Source organism: Somniosus microcephalus, chromosome 1 (genome assembly GCF_052327205.1).
Source record: "Somniosus microcephalus isolate GS21.2 chromosome 1, FLI_Smic_1.0, whole genome shotgun sequence".
Classification (NCBI taxonomy): Eukaryota; Metazoa; Chordata; class Chondrichthyes; order Squaliformes; family Somniosidae; genus Somniosus; species Somniosus microcephalus.
Window position 1 is genome coordinate 53,693,352 of NC_140987.1, and position 19,500 is coordinate 53,712,851.

The 19,500-nt window shown below is 48.7% G+C and overlaps 1 protein-coding gene across 2 annotated transcripts in view; it reads right to left on the reverse strand.

The window, feature by feature from the left end:
- Positions 1–19,500, reverse strand: part of lrp2bp (LRP2 binding protein) — a 91,691-nt gene that overhangs the window by 13,565 nt on the left and 58,626 nt on the right. For both annotated transcript variants that reach the window (XM_085981361.1, XM_085981370.1), the window contains exons 5-7: positions 19,112–19,225; positions 15,743–15,885; positions 15,559–15,664 (exon numbers count right to left, since the gene is read on the reverse strand). In XM_085981361.1, coding sequence (XP_085837487.1) covers positions 15,559–15,664; positions 15,743–15,885; positions 19,112–19,225 — 363 coding nt within the window. The remainder of the gene's footprint in view (positions 1–15,558; positions 15,665–15,742; positions 15,886–19,111; positions 19,226–19,500) is intronic.

The window sequence follows — 19,500 nt, forward strand, 5'->3', positions numbered from 1 at the left end:
GTCGATTCGTTATCATCCTCACTGTTTGCCACACCCCCAAGTTTGGTGTCATCGGCAAATTTAGAAATTCTACTCTGTATTCCAATATCCAGGTCATTTATATATATCAAAAGAAGCAGTGGCCCCAGCACTGACCCTTGGGGAACACCACTGTCTACCATCCTCCACTCTGAAAAACAGCCATTTACCACAACTCGCTGTTTTCTGTCCTTAAGCCAATTCCTTATAGGTCAGGCAGCAACGTGGAGAGAGAAACAGAGTTAACATTTGAGGTCAATGACCCTTCATCAGAACTGGACAAAGTTGGAGAAGTAACAGATATTTAAGCAAGTGTGGGGCAGGGAAAGGAGGAAGGGGAGGAAAGAACAAAGGAAAGGTCTGTGATAGGATGGAAGGCAGGAGAGATTGAAAGACAAAAGGGATGATGGTGCAAGGCAAAAGGAGATGGTAATGGGACAAGTTAAGAAACAAAAGATGTCTCTAGATGAGTTGTAAATGACAATGGCAGAATCATCAGCAGCTGTCATGCACGAGAGAAAAGAAAACATGGGGCCAAGGTTATAGTCTGAAATTGTTGAACTCGATGTTGAGTCCAGAAGGCTGTAAGGTGACTAATTGAAAGATGAGGTGCTGTTCCTCGAGCTTACATTGAGCTTTGTTGGAACAGTGTAAAAGGCCGAGGACGGAGAGGTCAGAGTGGGAGTGGAGCGGAGAATTAAAGAATCTAAGGAATATAGGCCTAGTCCATTCAATCTCTCCTCATAGGGCAATCCCCTCATCCCAGGAACCAGTCCAGTGAACCTTCGCTGCACTCCCTCTAAGGCAAGTATGTCTTTCCTTAGGTATGGTGTGGAGATGCCGGAGTTGGACTGGGGTCAAATAAAGCTGTTGGACTATAACCTGGTGTTGTGTGACTTCTTACATTTTTCCTTAGGTAAGGAGACCAGAAGTGTACACAGTACGCCAGGTGTGGCCTCACCAATGCCCTGTATAATTGTAGTAAGACTTCTTTACTCTTATACTCTAATCTCTTTGTAACAAAAGCTAACATACCATTTGTTTTCCTAATTGCTTGCTGTACCTGCATGTTAACTTTGTGATTCATGTACAAGGACACTCAGCTCCCTCTGAGTGCAAACATTTCCCAGTCTCTCACCATTCAAAAAATATTCTGCTTTTTTGTTTTTCCTCCCAAAGTGGATAACTTTACATTTCATTCCATTTGCCACGTTTGTGCCCACTCAGTCAACCTGTCTATATCTCTCTGCAGCCTCTTTGCTTCCTCCTCACAGCTTACTTTCCAACCTAACTTTGTATCATCAGCAAACTTGGATACGTTACATTCAGTCCCTTCACCCAAGTCATTAATATAGATTGTAAATAGCTGGGGCCCAAGCAGTAATCCTTGCCATATTCCACTAGTTACAGCCTGACAACCTGAAAGTCCCGTTTATTCCTACTCTCTGTTTTCTGTCCATTAACCCTGCAGCTAATTCTTTTAAAACCCTAGGATGCAGGTCGTCAGGTCCAGGGGATTTGTCGCCACTTAGTCCCATTAATTTCTCCAGTACAGAAATGTGGATGTTCGCTGATGACTGCACAGTGTTCAGTGCCATTCACAACTCCTCGGATAATGCCCGCATGCAACAAGACCTGGACGACGTTCAGGCTTGGGCTGATAAGTGGCAGGTAACATTGGCGCCACAGAAGTGCCAGGCAATGACTATCTCCAACAAGCAAGAGTCTAACCACCTCCCCTTGACATTCAATGGCATTACCATCGCCGAATCACCCACTATCAACATCCTGGGGGTCACCATTAACTTAACTGGACCAGCCACATAAATACTGTGGCAACAAGAGCAGGTCAGAGGCTAGGGGGACGATTTTCCCGCAGGTGCGGGGAATTGTCGGGTTCCCCGAATGTGGGGTTCCCACACGAATCTAAATGGGTCTGCCACATCGAAGCAATTTTCCCTCAATTGGCCAATTCATTTCCAGCATGTGGGAACCCTTGCTAATTGTCCATTTCTAGTCAGAAAGCCCCACAGTATGATGTCATCATTCGTGGTGCTTTCAAGGTCCACAGCAAGCACTGTATCCTCTGAAGGCTTCCAAACGAATCATACAGGATGGCAGAGGAGCCTGCAGCAGCTGTGGCCAGTGCCAGACCCAGAGCTGCCTCCAAATTCGACGAGGCTTCACTGTAGGCATTATTGCATGGGGTTAGGGCCCACAGGGAGGTCCTCTTCCCTAGGTCAGGGAGGAAGAAGCCTCCCACTGAGACCAAGGCTGCATGGATGCAGGTGTCAGCTCGCTGGGAGTCACCAGAAGAACCTTGGCATTTCAGCTCTAACTCCTTCCTTTACTCCCCCACAGTACCATCCAGAGCCCCCGTCCCCACTGTGGAGGAGGAAGAGGCTATGCAGCCAGACTCCTCAGAGGAAGCTCCAGCCTCTGAGGGCGCAGCGTCAGCAGAAGTAAGCGCACCCAGCACCAGCGCAGACACTCACACCTCGGGGGGACCTTCGGGACATAGAGTAGTGTTGTCACCTGGTGTTTCACAGCTCACAAGTGAGCATCAGCAGATTGTGGAGACAGGGACAGCAGTGGAGAGTCCTTGTCAGAGGGCGCAGGACTCTGCCAGCTCAGCTCAGCTGCATGTCGACCCTCTGCCTCTGGGTCCATCCGTAAGATCAGAGGTGATGGAACTCCATGCACAGATGCAGGGGTCTCTGGCAGGTTTTGTCTCTAGGGTCGCTGCGAGTGTGGAGCCAATGGAGGAGTCCATAGCGAAGATGAGCTGAGCCTTTGCGTAGTCATTGGCGCATGAACGCATCACCATGGAAAGGTTGGCACCCTCCATGGAGGAGATAAGTCGCCAGGGTATGGAAAACATGGTGAGTGTTCATAATAGAATGACATCTCTTGAGGAGCGATGGGCATCTATTGAACAGAGAAACCAGACCTTCATGGAAGTCCTTCTGAGTAGGACTGCCAGTGCAGGTACGGGTCCCCATGGCCCCCTGATGCGCAGCAAGGTGACTGAGCAGTAGCCTGGCGCTCCTTCTGCTGATGCTGCTGTTCCTGGTTCTGCTGCTGACGCCTCTGCTGCTGGAGATCCTCTAATGGCAAGAAGGGAAGGGAAAAAAGGCCTCCCATACTTCTGGTAGATGCCTCCATTGAGGAAGCGCCTGAGTGAGGGTGCCGAGAAGTGTGTGAGGCTCCAACTTCCACAGCTGTGCCTAAGCCTTGAACAAGTTGCCCCAAGCCTGAAACAACAAGGTCCTGCAACCTACAAATGCTGTCTGATTAAATCTCTTCTTTCCTGATTGACCTGCAGCTGAAAGTAAGCGAGCCGATATTGTTCACGCCAGGTTTCATCAGCGGTGTTTAGCGTGGGAAAAGGCTGAAAGTAGCAAGGGCCCCTTAAAATGGCATTATAGATGCCAATTATTGGTGATTAGGGTGCCTAAAGACCAGTCCTGCCTGCTGCGGGCGGGACTGACTCGGGTTGGATTGAAACGCCGGGGTGAAAGTCGGACGGGGCGGGGAATCAGCCGGGGGGGGGGGGGGGGGGTCGCGACCCCCTAATATTGCGATTTCCCACCCCCACACGCCTGAAACCCCGCCTGACGGCTCCAGGAAAATTGACCCCTAGGTATTCTGCGGCGAGTGTCTCACCTCCTGACTCCCCAAAGCCTTTCCACCATCTACAAGGCACAAGTAAGGAGTGTGATGGAATACTCTCCACTTGCCTGGATGAGTGCAGCTCCAACAACACTTAAGAAGCTCGACATCATCCAGGACAAAGCAGCCCGCTTGATAGTCACCCCATCCACCACCTTAAACATTCACTCCCTCCACCACCGGCGTACCGTGGCTGCAGTGTGTACCATCTACAAGATACACTGCAGCAACTCGCCAAGGCTTCTTCGGCAGCACCTCCCAAACCCGCGACCTCTTCCACCTAGGACAAGGGCAGCAGGCGCATGGGAACACCACCACCTCCAAGTTCCCCTCCAAGTCACCCTCCAAGTCACACACCATCCTGACTTAGAAGTATATCGCCGATCCTTCATTGTCGCTGGGTCAAAATCCTGGAACTCCCTACCTAACAGCACTGTGGGAGTACCATCACCACACAGACTGCTGCTGTTCAAGAAGGCAGCTCACCACCACCTTTTCAAGGGCAACTAGGGATGGGCAATAAATGCTGGCCTTGCCAGCGACGCCCAGATCCCATAAGCGAATTAAAAAAACTATGTCTTGTACTGATTTCTTTAAGTTCCTTATTCTCTCTAGATCCTTGGTTCCCCATTATTTCCGTTATGTCTTTTGTGTCTTCTACCGTGAAGACAGATACAAAGTATTTGTTTAATGTCTCTGCCATTTCCTTATTACCCTTTATAATTTCTCCTGTCTCTGCCTCTAATGGGCCCATGTTTACTTTCACGAATCTCTTCCTATTTACATACCTATCGAAAAACTTTTATATAATTGTACAGATTTCTCAATAAAAGAAATGGGTGTTAAATTAATGTGAAATGTATGAAATCGTTACATAGGATTACGTACATAGATTCTATGTAACTATATCATACATTTCAAATTCATTTATTTTAACTCCTATGTTCTTTATTAAGAACCTGTACAATTTTAACATCCTATACTTGTAGTATGTTAAAATATATGTTTATTGCTGAAGTGCCCGGCGGTGCCGAGGCTTTTGAGGGCATGTTGTTGTTGGAAGAGAGAGAGAGAGCGCGACTGGGGGGGGGGGAGGGGGGAGAGGGGGGAGAGGGAGAGAGGGAGAGAGAGAGAGAGAGAGAGCGCGCGACTGGGGGGGAAGAGAGAGAGAGCGACGGGGGGGAAGAGAGAGAGAGCGACTGGGGGAAGAGAGAGAGAGAGCGCGGGTGGGGGGAAGAGAGGGCGGGGGGGAAGAGAGGGCGGGGGGAGGGGGGGGAAGGGAGGGGGCGGGGGGAGGGGGAAAGGGAGGGGGGAGGCGGAGGGGGGGAGGGGCGGGAGGGGGCAGGGGGGGAGCGGCAGGGGGGCGGGGCGGGGGGGAGGGGGGGGAGGGAGGGGAGGGAGGAAGGGAGGGCTTGAGGCTGAGAGACGGCCACGCCCGGTTGCCGGGGTAACCCTGCCGCGCCGCCCCGCACTCTCGAGAGCCCCGCTCTCGAAGCCCCAGCCGCCCCGCCCCGCTCTCCGAGCCCGCCCCGCACTCCCGAGAGCCCCGCTCTCCAAGCCCCAGCCGCCCCGCACTCCTGTTGCCGGGGTAACCCTTCCCGCTCACCAAGGCCGAGATCCGCACTCTCGAGAGCCCCGCCCCCCCCCGCCCGAGCCGAGCGCGGAACAGAGTCTCACCTGCTCCTGCTGCGCGCGCACCCTGACCCTCATGGCTGACGCCGTTGCCCCGGGTAACGTGACACCGGGAGGGGGTGGGGGGGGGCGTGAGGAGCTTAGCAGCAGCCCAATTACCTAGCTCGGGCCTGGCTGGGCAAGAAAGGCCCAGGCTTTCAGGCCTAAGAAAAAAACGGGGAAAGGCAGGAAAAAGAATCTTCAGGTTAGATAAAATATTTACAAATGAGTGATTTATTTTAAAACAATTTAATAAATTCAATTTTATTTTGCTGGAAATGTATATTTGAAAAGAAAGACGCAGAAAGCAGGAAAAAGAATGGAAGCAAGATGGCGGCTACTCACCTCGGTTCAGAACGATAAGGCCCGCCCACACACGCACCGATTGGCCCGGCGGCACACGCCAGCAACCCGGCATACGATTGGTTGAGCTCGAGGTCACTCTGTCGCTAATGAGCGGATAATGAGATGCTAATGAGCGGAATGTTATGGTTTTTCGGATACCGCGGGCGCGATTTTAGCCCGGCCGAAACGTAAATACGCTTAAAACCGTCTCGGAAGCGTAAGCTTTCTTTGGAGGTAACGCGCGCGTAGGTACGCCCTGTAACTTTCGAGCGCATAGCCCGACAGACGCACACGCGATGACAGACAGATGGACAGACAGATCGACCAATTTATATATATAGATAGATATATACGTAAGGTACACAATAAGGGCTGATTTTCTAAGCAAATGTTGCCAGAGAGAGCTTGGGCCTAAGATAGAAATAAAGGAGATATTGAACAAACTAACCAAACTTGAGGAGGACAAAGCCAGATGGATTGCACCCACGGATAAAATTATAGAATGATACAGCACAGGAGGTGGCCATTCAGCTCATCCAATTGAAAGAGCTATCCAATTAGTTCCACTCCCCTGCTCTTTCCCCATAGCGCTGCAAATTTTTCCACTTCCAAGTATTTATCCAATTCCCTTTTGAAAGTTATTATTGAATCTGCTTCCACCACCCTATCAGGCAGTGCATTCCAGATCACAACAACTCACTGCATAAAATGTTTTCACCTCATGTCGCCTTTGGTTCTTTTGTCAATTAACTTAAATCTGTCTCCTCTGGGTACCGACCATTCTGCCAGTAGAAACAGTTTCTCCTTATTTACTCTATCAAAACCCTTCAAGATTTTGAACACTTCTTTCAAATCTCCCTTTAACCTTCTCTGCTCTAAGGAGAAGAACTCCAGTTTCTCTAGTCTCTCCACATAACTGAAGTCTTTCATACCTGGTACCATTATAGTAAATCTCTTCTGCACCCTCTTTAAGGCCTTGCGCTTGGCAGGCAGCGCAAGGAGCGCAAGTCAACCCAAGCACCCCACCCACCTGCCCCTTCAACCACCGTCTGCCCCACCTGTGACAGAGACTGTAGGTCCCGCATTGGACTCATCAGTCACCTGCGAACTCATTTTTAATGTGGAAGCAAGTCATCCTCAGTTCCGAGGGACTGCCTAAGAAGAGAAGAAGGCGGTGGCCTTGACATTCTTCCTGAAGTCTGGTGCTCAGAATTGGCCACAATACTCTATCTGAGGCTTAACCAGTGTTTTATAAAGGTTTAGCATAACCTCCTTGCTTTTGCACTCTATTCCTCTATTTATAAAGCCAAGGATCCCGTATGCCTTTTTAACAGCCTTTTCAACTTGTCTTGCCACCTTCAAAGACTTGTGTACATACACTCCCAGGTCTCGCTGTTTCTGCACCCACATTAAAGGTGCTATATAAATGCAGGTTGTTGATGCATACAAGAGGGAGCAGGGAATAGAGGGATACGGGGGCAGGGTGGAAAGAGGTAATTAGAGTAGGAGGAAGCTCATATGGAGTATAAACACCAGCATAGACCTGTTGGGCCGAATGGCCTGTTTCTGTGCTGTAGATCCTATGTGCTGCACATATCAGGAAATCATGCGTACCCTGACCACAATATTTCGTTCATGGAAATCAGATCAGAAAATTGTGCATCAGAAATACATATAGCATAATTTGTAAATATTTTTGTATGATGTGTGCAATCTATTATTTGTATGTATATTTTAGCTAAAGATACATTTGTGTATTAGTTTACATGCCGAAGGAAGGTTTCACTTATGTTGCTGAATGTCTAAAGTGGATGTGTCATGAGGCAGAAAGTTGGGGCATATTATTTATATGGAAGATTTGTATTCAAAGGAGATTGTGCCATGTTGGAGTTTGTTATGTGAGTGTGAAATTTAATGTGTGACATAAGAATTAGAAACAGTAGTAGGCCATATGGTCCCTCGAGTCTGCTCTGCCATTCAATACGATCATGGCTGATCTTCAACCTTAACTCCACTTTCCCGCCCAATCTCCATATCCTTCCATTACCCTGGAGTCCAAAAATCTATCTATCTTAGCCTTGAATATACTTAACGATTCAGCATCCACAGCCTTTTAGGGTAGAGGATTCCAAAGATTCACAGCCCTCTGAGTGAAGAAATTCTTCCTCATCTCAGTCTTAAATGGCCGACCTCTTATCCTGAGACTATGCCCCCTAGTTCTAGGCTCTCCAGCCAGGGGAAACAACCTCTCAGCATCTACCCTGTCAATCCTCCTCAGAATATTATATGTTTCAATGAGATCACCTCTCATTCTTCTACACTTCAGAGAGTATAGGCACAATCTACTCCACCTCTCCTCATAGGACAACCCTCTCATTCCAGGCATCAATCTAGTGAACCTTCGTTGTACCACCTCTAAGGCATTTATATCCTTCTTCAGATAAGGAGACCAAAACTGTGCGCAGTACTCCAGCTGTGGTCTCACAGCCCTGTACTATTGTAGCAAGACTTCCATACTCTTTTACTCCAACCCCCTAGCAATAAAGGCCAACATGCCATTTGCCTTCCTAATTGCTTGCTGTACCTTTTTTAAAAATTAGTTTATGGGATGTGGGCATCACTGCCAAGGCCAGCATTTATTGCTCATCCCTAATTGCCCTTGAGAAGGTGGTGGTGAGCCGCCTTCTTGAACCACTGCAGTCCGTGTGGTGAAGGTATTCCTACAGTGCTGTTAGATAGGGAGTTCCAGGATTTTGACCCAGCGACGATGAAGGATCGGCGATATATTTCCAAGTCAGGATGGTGTGTGACTTGGAGGGGATCTTAGAGGTGATGGTGTTTCCATGCGCCTGCTGCCCTTGTCCTTCTAGGTGGATGAGGTCGCGGGTTTGGAAGGTGCTGCCGAAGAAGCCTTGGCGAGTTGCTGCAGTGCATCTTGTAGATGGTACACACTGCAGCCATGGCACGCCCGTGGTGGAGGGAGTGAATGTTTAAGGTGCTGGTTGGGGTACCAATCAAGCGGGCTGCTTTGTCATGGATGGTGTCGAGCATCTTGAGTGTTGTTGGAGCTGCACTCATCCAGGCAAGTGGAGAGTATTCCATCACACTCCTTACTTCTGCCTTGTAGATGGTAGAAAGGCTTTGGGGAGTCAGGAGGGGAGATACTCACCGCAGAATACCTAGCTCTTGACCTGCATGCTAACTCTCAGTGTTTCCTGTACAAGGACACCTAAATCTCACTGAACACCAACATTTAATAGTTACTCACCATTTAAAAAATATTCTGTTTTTCTATTCTTCCTACGAAAGTGAATAACCTCACATTGCACTACATTATACTCCATCTGCCACCTTTCAGCCCACTCACTTAACCTGTCTATACCTTTTGCAGACTCTTTGTGTCCTCCTTACAGCTTACTTTCTCCCACCTAGCTTTGTAACTTGTGACTTGTGGAGGGAGATGGTTGGAGAGTTTGGATTGAGTGGTGGGAAGGTTTTAAACATTAGGTAGGTAGGAGCAGGAAAGAATGGGGGTGCAGAGGGCTTGCTGGTGATAAGGGGAACAAGAATGCTGGTGGTGATTGGGTGGTAAAGTGCATTGTTTGGGCTGAGTAACAGAGAGTAGCAAAAGGTATGGGGATGGAGGAGGAGGAAAGTTAGTCATTGCAGATAGTTGGATGGTAAGTATGAAAGAGATTGGTGGGATGATATGCAAATTGGAAGAGAAGGTGTTGAAGAAAGAATGGTGAGGGAAAAGGCTGGAGGAAAGTAAAATGTGTGTGTATATGTATGCGCACACTAGGGAGGGCAGTATTGGTGTTTAAGAACATTAGGTGAGTGTCATGGTGAACGAGAATTTGGAATGGGGTTTCTAGGTGTGGGAGTACTGTGGAAGGTATTTCTGGGGTATGGGAATTTGGGTGGTGGGGGAGATATGTGAGCAGTGGCAGGAGTGTCCTGGGGTCTGGGAGTAGTGTGTGAGGATGCTAGTGATGGGAGGGGGGCTTACAGAGCATGGCAATGATGGGAGGATGGTGTTGGGAAGAAGGAGAAGTAGTTATGCAGCTGTGGGATTTAGGAGCATTTAAGATGGTTTCACAATGTGGATGTAGCGGGGAAAGGTTTGTGGTATGTGATAGTGCTGAGGGTCTGGACTATAGGAATATTGGAGGGGTGCACAGTATTAGAAGATGATGCAGCAAGCCGGTGAGGGCTCAGTGTCCCTGATGAGGTGTAACTGCCAGTATCAGCGAGATTTTGCACATAGCACGGGAATCCATTATAGGGAATCCTGAAACAACAGTGAGAGAAACCAATACTTCCTGTCATAACAACAGAAAATGCTGGAAAAACTCGGCAGGCCAGGCAACATTCGTGGAGAGAAATGAGAGTCGACGTTTCGGGTCTAACCCTTTTTCAAAACTGGAAAGGAAATGAAATAGATCAAAAGGTAGGGCTGGGACAGAACAAAAGAAGTGAAGAGACATTAAGAGGTATTCAAAACGAGACGAGATGGTGATAGGACTAGTGGAGACAAAAGACGGCTCAGATTAGGTGTGAAATGTGCTGGCAGAATGGGAGACAGCTGCCATGTGGGAGAGAGAAAAAAAAGGAAAGGGGGGGGGAAAGGGGGAAACCGCAAAGGGGTGGATAAAAAATATAAGTAAAAATGTAATAGGGGTCGAGGTTATGATCTGAAATTGTTGAACTCGATATTGAGTCCGGAAGGCTGCAAAGTGCCTAATCGGAAGATGAGGTGCTGTTCCTCGAGTTTACGTTGAGCTTCCGTGGAACAATGCAAGAGGCCAAGGACGGTGAGGGCCGAGTGGGAATGGAGCGGTGAATTAAAATGACAGGCGACCGGAAGCTCGGGGTCACCCTTATGGACTGAACGGAGGTGTTCCGCAAAGCGGTCACCCAATCTGAGTTTGGTCTCCCCAATGTAGAGGAGACCGCATCGTGAGCAGCGAATACAGTATACTAGATTGCAAGAAGTACAAGTAAATCGCTGTTTCACCTGGAAGGGGTGTTTGGGGCCCTGGACAGTGGGAAGGGGGGAGGTATAGGGGCAGGTGCTACATCTCCTGCGCTTGCACGGGAAGGTGCCAGGCGAAGGGGAAGGGGTGCTGGGGGTGATAGAGGAGTGGACTAGGGTGTCTCGGAGGGAGCGGTCCCTACGGAATGCTGAAAGGGGAGGGGAGGGGAGGGGAAGATGTGTTTGGTGGTGGGATCACTTTGGAGGTAGCGGAAATGGCGGAGAATGATCCGTTGAATGTGGAGGCTGGTGGGGTGAAAAGTGAGGACAAGGGGAACCCTATCGTAGTTCCGGGAGGGAGGGGCAGGGGTGAGGGCAGAAGTGCGGGAGATAGAACGGACACGGTCGAGGGCCGTGTCAACCACGGTAGAGGGGAGTCCTTGGTTGAGGAAAAAGGAAGACATGTCGGAAGCACTGGTGTGGAAGGTGGCATCATCGGAGCAGATGCGGCGGAGACGGAGAAACTGGGATAATGGAATAGAGTCCTTACAGGAGGCGGGGTGGGAGGAAGTGTAGTCCAGGTAGCTGTGGGAGTCAGTGGGCTTGTAGTGAATATTGGTCAATAACCTATCCCCAGAGATGGAGACGGAGAAGTCGAGGAAGGGAAGGGAAGAGTCAGAGATGGACCATGTGAAGGTGAGGGAAGGGTGGAAATTGGAGGCAAAGTGAATGAAATTGTCAAGTTCGGGGCGAGAGCAGGAAATGGCACCGATACAGTCATCAATGTATCAGAAAAAGAGGTGAGGGAGGGGACCTGAGTAGGACTGGAACAAAGAGTGTTCCACATATCCCACGAAAAGGCAGGCATAGCTAGGACCCATGCAGACTGGGTGACCGCTTTGCGGAACACCTCCGTTCAGTCCATAAGGGTGACCCCGAGCTTCCGGTCGCCTGTCATTTTAATTCACCGCTCCATTCCCACTCGGACCTCACCGTCCTTGGCCTCTTGCATTGTTCCACGGAAGCTCAACGTACACTCGAGGAACAGCACCTCATCTTCCGATTAGGCACTTTGCAGCCTTCCGGACTCAATATCGAGTTCAACAATTTCAGATCATAACCTCGGCCCCTATTACATTTTTACTTATATTTTTTATCCACACCTTTGCGGTTTCTCCCTTCCCCCCACCCCCTTTTTTTTTCTCTCTCCCACATGGCAGCTGTCTCCCATTCTGCCAGCACATTTCACATCTAATCTGAGCCGTCTTTTGTCTCCACTAGTCCTATCACCATCTCGTCTCGTTTTGAATACCTCTTAATGTCTCTTCACTTCTTTAGTTCTGTCCCAGCCCTACCTTTCGATCTATTTCATTTCCTTTCCAGTTTTGAAAAAGGGTTAGACCCGAAACGTCGACTCTAATTTCTCTCCACGGATGTTGCCTGGCCTGCCGAGTTTTTCCAGCATTTTCTGTTGTTATTTCGGATTTCCAGCATCTGCAGTATTTTGCTATCGTACTAGTGTTTGGTTCACTGCCACACCTCTTCTAGGAATGCCTACCTTGAAGAAGTTCTACTCTTCTCTTCGACGGGATCTCCGTTTGGCTCTTCAACCTTGTTCATCTTCATTACTTTCAGTTTCCCTTCTCGTGTTTGATCAGGTATCTGTCAAGACTCGGTTTCACAGCCACATCATTTTCCTCAGCAACTGTCTCCGGTCCCGACTTATTCCACGTGGATTCCAACTAAACTTCCACCCTTCGTGTTTCGGATCCACCCAGGATTACAAATATCTCCAAGATATTCATTGTTCCTCGAACTACTGCTCTCGCTGCATCTTGAGATCCACGCTCAACGCCATGCGGCACCACATGAACACTCTCGACCTCTCTCTTCAGCAACACCGGCGCACTCTATCTCAAAGCTGTCCAGGTCCACAGTTCCATTTCATCCTTCGACTCATCAGACGTTTCAACAAAAAACTTTTTTTCTTCCTTTCCGAGGTCAAGGATCGCAAGCTTCATCAACTCTTGGACACCAACGCCCCTCCGGAACCTTCTTCCCCTTCACTTTCCTCTGACCCCCCCTTCTCCCAACCTTAACCCCTGCCGCATTTTCACTATCCCCTCTGACCTTCCCCTCTCTGACCCCGAACGATCAGTCCTCAGCAAAGGCCTGAGCTTCATCCCCTTATGCCCCCACCTCAATGAATTTCGAGCTCGGCACGATGTTGAGCTCTTTTTCCACCGCCTTCGTCTCCGTGCCCAGTTCTCTGGCCAGGAGTCTTCCCCCCGCACGACTGACCCTTTCTCCCGCTTTCAGAATTCCCATTCTACCTGGACCCCTCCCCCTGGCCTCTTACCCTCTCTAGATCTTTTCATCGCTAACTGCCGCCGTGACAGCAGCTGTCTCCAGTTCTCTGCTCCCCTCACTCACTCCAACCTACCTCCCTCTGAACTTGCAGCACTCCATTCTCTTAGATCCAACCCTCACATTAAACCTGCTGACAGGGGTGGTGCTGTTGTTGTTTGGCGAATTGACCTCTACCTAGCGGAAGCTGAACACCAACTCTCCGACACCTCCTCCTACCTCCACCTAGGCCATGACCCCACTACCGAACATCAAACCACCGTTTCCAAGACTGTCACTGACCTCATCTCCTCTGGAGATCTTCCCCCCGCGGCCACCAACCTCATAGTTCCCCAACCCCACACAGCCCACTTCTACCTCCTTCCCAAGATCCACAAACAGGACTGCCCTGGTAGACCCATCGTTTCAGCCTGTTCTTGCCCCACGGAACTTATCTCTTCCTATCTCGACTCTATCTTCTCTCCCGTTGTCCAGTCTCTTCCCACCTACATCCGCGACTCTTCGGACGCCCTCCGCCACTTTAACAGTTTCCAGTTTCCTGGCCCCAACCGCTTCCTTTTCACCATGGACGTACAATCCCTCTACACCTTCATCCCCCAACAGGATGGCCTGAGGGCGCTCCGCTTCTTCCTTGAACAGAGGCCCGACCAGTCCCCATCCACCACTACCCTCCTCCGCCTGGCTGAACTTGTTCTCACATTGAACAACTTCTCCTTTAACTCCACTCATTTCCTCCAAATCAAAGGTGTTGCTATGGGTACCCGCATGGGTCCTAGCTATGCCTGCCTTTTCGTGGGATATGTGGAACACTCTTTGTTCCAGTCCTACTCAGGTCCCCTCCCTCACCTCTTTTTCCGATACATTGATGACTGTATCGGTGCCGTTTCCTGCTCTCGCCCTGAATTTGACAATTTCATTCACTTTGCCTCCAATTTCCACCCTTCCCTCACCTTCACATGGTCCATCTCTGACTCTTCCTTTCCCTTCCTCGACTTCTCCGTCTCCATCTCTGGGGATAGGTTATTGACCAATATTCACTACAAGCCCACTGACTCCAACAGCTACCTGGACTACACTTCCTCCCACCCCGCCTCCTGTAAGGACTCTATTCCATTCTCCCAGTTTCTCCGTCTCCGCCGCATCTGCTCCGACGATGCCACCTTCCACACCAGTGCTTCCGACAGGTCTTCCTTTTTCCTCAACCGAGGATTCCCCTCTACCGTGGTTGACACGGCCCTCGACCGTGTCCGTTCTATCTCCCGCACTTCTGCCCTCACCCCTGCCCCTCCCTCCCGGAACCACGATAGGGTTCCCCTTGTCCTTACCTTTCACCCCACCAGCCTCCACATTCAACGGATCATTCTCCACCATTTCTGCTACCTCCAAAGTGATCCCACCACCAAACGCATCTTCCCCTCCCCTCCCCTTTCTGCATTCCATAGGGACCGCTCCCTCCGAGACACCCTAGTCCACTCCTCTATCACCCCCAGCACCCCTTCCCCTTCGCCTGGCACCTTCCCGTGCAAGTGCAGGAGATGTAACACCTGCCCCTATACCTCCCCCCTTCCCACTGTCAAGGACCCCAAACACCCCTTCCAGGTGAAACAGCGATTTACTTGTACTTCTTGCAATCTAGTATACTGTATTCGCTGCTCACGATGCGGTCTCCTCTACATTGGGGAGACCAAACACAGTTTGGGTGACCGCTTTGCGGAACGCTTCCGTTCAGTCCGTAAGGGTGACCCCGAGCTTCCGGTCACCTGTCATTTTAATTCACCGCTCCATTCCCACTCGGACCTCACCGTCCTTGGCCTCTTGCATTGTTCCACGGAAGCTCAACGTACACTCGAGGAACAGCACCTCATCTTCCGATTAGGCACTTTGCAGCCTTCCGGACTCAATATCGAGTTCAACAATTTCAGATCATAACCTTGGCCGCTATTACATTTTTACTTATATTTTTTATCCACACCTTTGCGGTTTCTCCCTTCCCCCCACCCCCTTTTTTTTTTTCTCTCCCACATGGCAGCTGTCTCCCATTCTGCCAGCACATTTCACACCTAATCTGAGCCGTCTTTTGTCTCCACTAGTCCTATCATCATCTCGTCTCGTTTTGAATACCTCTTAATGTCTCTTCACTTCTTTTGTTCTGTCCCAGCCCTACCTTTCGATCTATTTCATTTCCTTTCCAGTTTTGAAAAAGGGTTAGACCCGAAACGTCGACTCTAATTTCTCTCCACGGATGTTGCCTGGCCTGCTGAGTTTTTCCAGCATTTTCTGTTGTTATTTCGGATTTCCAGCATCTGCAGTATTTTGCTACAATACTTTCTGTCAATGGGAACCATCTTTAAGTTTCTAAAGTTCTCCACATTATTAGCTATACACCCCATCAAGTTTCCTTTCAAGCTTCACTAAACTGTGTAGTAAGAGGTAATCCGTAGTAAATGCATGAATATTAATCTAGAACATACTGCACATTTAATATAGTGATCCCAATGTCCTCTCCTTACCTTTTGCAAATCCTGTGACTCAGATCTACAGTAGAACATTCCCAGAGTAGATTGGGCTTTCACGCTCGCTTTTGGGTTCCCATCATCTGCAGCAAGAAGCCATAGTCTGTAAAAAGCAAAGAAATGCGCACTAACTGTAATGCTGAATCAAACGGCGGATGTAAGAAAAGAACCATTTACTTACCTCTCAGCTTCTGTATCACCCTGCTGCATGCCAAATCCTTCAAAGGAAGCTCTGCCCAAGTTGTAATATGCTGCAAATTTCAAGTGTTGTGCTCTTGGGTCATCAGAGTTTACGATTTGTTTCATATATTCCATACCTATAGCCTGGCAAAAAAAGAGCAGTGTAATTATACGCTGCAAGACTACAGGAAGATTGTTGGTTTTGAAAAACCAGCTCAATTTTCCGGACATCATTAAAAGCTTTTGTGCCAGACTTTGAGACCCAGGTTCCCTAAGCCAGTGGTATCCAAATGGTGACCCAGAGGTTGCGTGCCACCCCTGAGCCCTGGCAATCCAGCCTTTGAAGAACAGGCAACTAGCTCCTATTTGTACTTCTATATTTCTAAATTTACTGGCTTGCCTGTTTGAATTTTGTAAACGTAGATGTTTGGGAGGAGCTGTTCTTAGCACTATTGCCTCATTAGTGGATAATCCCTAATTCAGAACACCAAGACCTGTCAGCATCAGTAAATTGAGATAAATGCAAAGTGATGGCAGCATGGATTAAAACTTTGGGATCGATTTTAACCCCAAATGGGTTTTAAGTGGGCAGGGGGAGGGGCAAGTGTGAAAGGCACTTGCTTTCCTAAATTTGGTGCCTGGGGTATTTTAACTCCCGGGCCTCATCTACATGTCAGTCAGCTGCCTATCTGAAACAGGCGGAAAGTAGCAGCTGATTAGCGGGTGGGACAGGAGGTTTGGTCGGCAGTAAGACTGTTGGCTGGCACTAAGGGAAGGTTTGCCGGTAAGCAGGTAAGTCGCAGGCAGGGGGTTGTGGTAGGGACCCGTAGGAGGGAAGGAGGAGGGAGTTTGTGAAAGGGGAGACCGTGATTTTCCTTGTAGGGCTCAGAGGAGCAATCGAAGACCTCCTTGCGCCTTAATGGGTAGTTTTAGACTTACCTCAGAGGGCCTCTTCTGTCTGCAAGCCAGCTGCAGACCTGCTTCAGCCTAGTGGAAATGTTGCGCCGATTTCCTCGCTCAGGCCCCAGTTCGGCCCTTTTGATGTAACAGGACCCTGACTTCCATAAAATGAAGGGGCCACTGCTTGTTTTAAACGGGCGCCTCACCTGCCTGCAGAATCCTGCAGGTTAAAATGGGGAATGGCTCGAAAAGGTTGATTTTCGAGCAGCTAAGTAACCTGATCATTTTTAACTGGAAACCAGACGGGCAGAGTTAAAAATCGACCCCTGTGTATGTAGCTCTTGAAGCTACACGGTACGGACCTATGGGGTGCACCAATGTAGAAAAGCTTGCTTGAAGCAACCCTCCATTTTGTATTTCTATTAGATTATTTGCTCTCATTGAGTGAACATAAATATGCCTTCAAAGTCACCAGTGCAATTCTCAAGCATCTATTTATATATGGATCTCAAAATTGTTTAGAAAACTATTTCTGCTAGACGGAGGGTACATTTTCTCCCGTTCATACCCTCCATTCCCAAGGCACACATAATTTCCCAAACGAGCAAGCAACTTGGTCCCAGACTTTTACCACTGCCACTCTATGACCAACTGCAAGGAAGCGTGTGAGAGAAATAAAAACAGAAAATGTTGGAAATACTCAGCAGCAATGTTCCCTCTAAGCTGGGCAGCCACGCAGTAATCTGAAAGGTTCTGTGCAGGCCACTCACCGGCTTTTACATTGGAAATACCACGCATGTGCAGAAATTTAAAGGGACTGTGAATTAAAGAAACAGGCCGCGCAGAACAACGCGCAGCTTACACGGAACATAGGTCAAGCAGCATAGTTGTGGAGAGAGAAACAGAGTGAACGTTTCAGGTCCATGACCTTTTGTCAGAACTGCCTGTCCTGCTGAGTGTTTCCAGCGTTTTCTGTTTTTACTTCAGATTTCTAGCACCGCAGCACTTTGCTTTTGTTTTAGTGTGTGTGAGAAGTCAGGGGGTAACTCTTTTGCCATTTCCTCTCCCTCCCTGAGAGGAAGCACCTGGTGTGTGCTCTGTGCCTCTGTTAAAGGCACAGCTGAGAGTGGGAACTCATGCTGTGAGGAATTGTGACCGTGATGCAACCTGTTAATACGCTGTGCATGCCACCAAAAAACAATATGGGGTAAACTTCAATGATTCACGTCACTTTTACAGCAATGGAAAAAGATTTGCACTGGCTGCTAGGTCAGCTCATTTACAAATCCACTGGAGTAGTGATTAGTATAAATCCCTTGTAAAACATGTGTAATCTGCTGGAGTGGATGGAAATTAGAGCGCAGCCTTTAAAATGAGCGTGCTGGCTCAACGCTGTAGCAGCAGACTGGGAGATAGGCAGGCAAGGAAGGAAGGAGCAGCGTTTAGCTCATTCACTTGACTCTCAGTTACCATCACTGCAGATCTCATCAATCCCTTTTCCCATACTTTTCAAGAATCTTTACTACAGGAGTAGCTGGCCCACACAATGATGCTGAGAGGATGTTACCCCTCGTCAGGGAATCTAGAACGAGGGGGCATAGTCTCAGAATAAAGGGTCGCCCGTTTAAGATGGAGATGAGGAGGAATTTCTTCTCTCAGAGGGTCGTGAATCTTTGGAATTCTTTACCCAAGAGAGCTGTGGAAGCTGAGTTATTGAATATATTCAAGGCTGAGACAGACAGATTTTTGATCAACAGGGGAGTCAAGGGTTATGGGGAGCAGGCAGGAAAGTGGAGTTGAGGCCAAAATCGGATCAGCCATGATCTTATTAAATGGCGGAGCAGGCTCGAGGGGCCGAATGGCCTACTCCTGCTCCTATTTCTTATGTTCTTATGTTCAACCAAACGAGGCAGCAGGACATGGCACACAGGCACAGAAGAAGATGCCATAATTTTACAGACTCTGACCTGCAAGTTCTCTTTGGGAAAAACGGCATCAAGAGACACAGACTGTTGGTTATCCGTGGCAGAAAATCTGCTAGAAATGTCACTCTGAGTGCCTACTCTCCTCCCACCCCCAGGACTGCAGACCAGTGCCGCAAGTTCAATGACCATAATAGGGCAGGCAAGGTAACGCACCAGTTACTCCCCCTTTTCTTCCTTGCCAGATGAAGAAATTCTTGAGGCTCTGGGCACCAAAATAAGTTTAAAGTTTGAAGTAGTTGTGCGCATGCATGACAGTAAATTGTGCACGCCACAGAGCCTCAATTGACGGGAGCGTGGATCAGAGAAGTGACTGCAGAAGTCAGCATGCTCAATTCACAGCACGCCTCGCCAAGAATTGTGTGCGCTGAATGGGGGCCTGATTCTCCAATTTACTTTATTCTGTTTGTAAGTTACTATATCACGGGCACACAAGGACATGGTGTAAAAACACCTTAAGACAGTAATAGTGGTTCATTTTTACTCACAGAGCTCTCCTTAGTGCCTAGGCCATCGTAATACATCACACCCAGCTGATATAGAGCCTGGAAGTCTGTGTCTTTAATTTTGATAAACTCTTCCAAAGCTACTTCATAGCATTCCTAAAGACACACAAAAAAAGTCAATACAACAATTAGGATAATCTTCAATTTTGTCCTTGAATGTGACAACATGCTGGTCTGTTAATATTCTGATATGTGTTGTACCAACTGATAGCTGATACATTTGTACAAGGAATGTGGGTTTCACTGTGTTCTTATGTAATGTATGTATTTCCTAACTTTGCAAAATCACTCTCCCAATCTCTCCAACATCTAAATGGTGTCATTTTTTCCAGATGTCCATCTATTTTTTAACACCTTCCCCACACCAGATT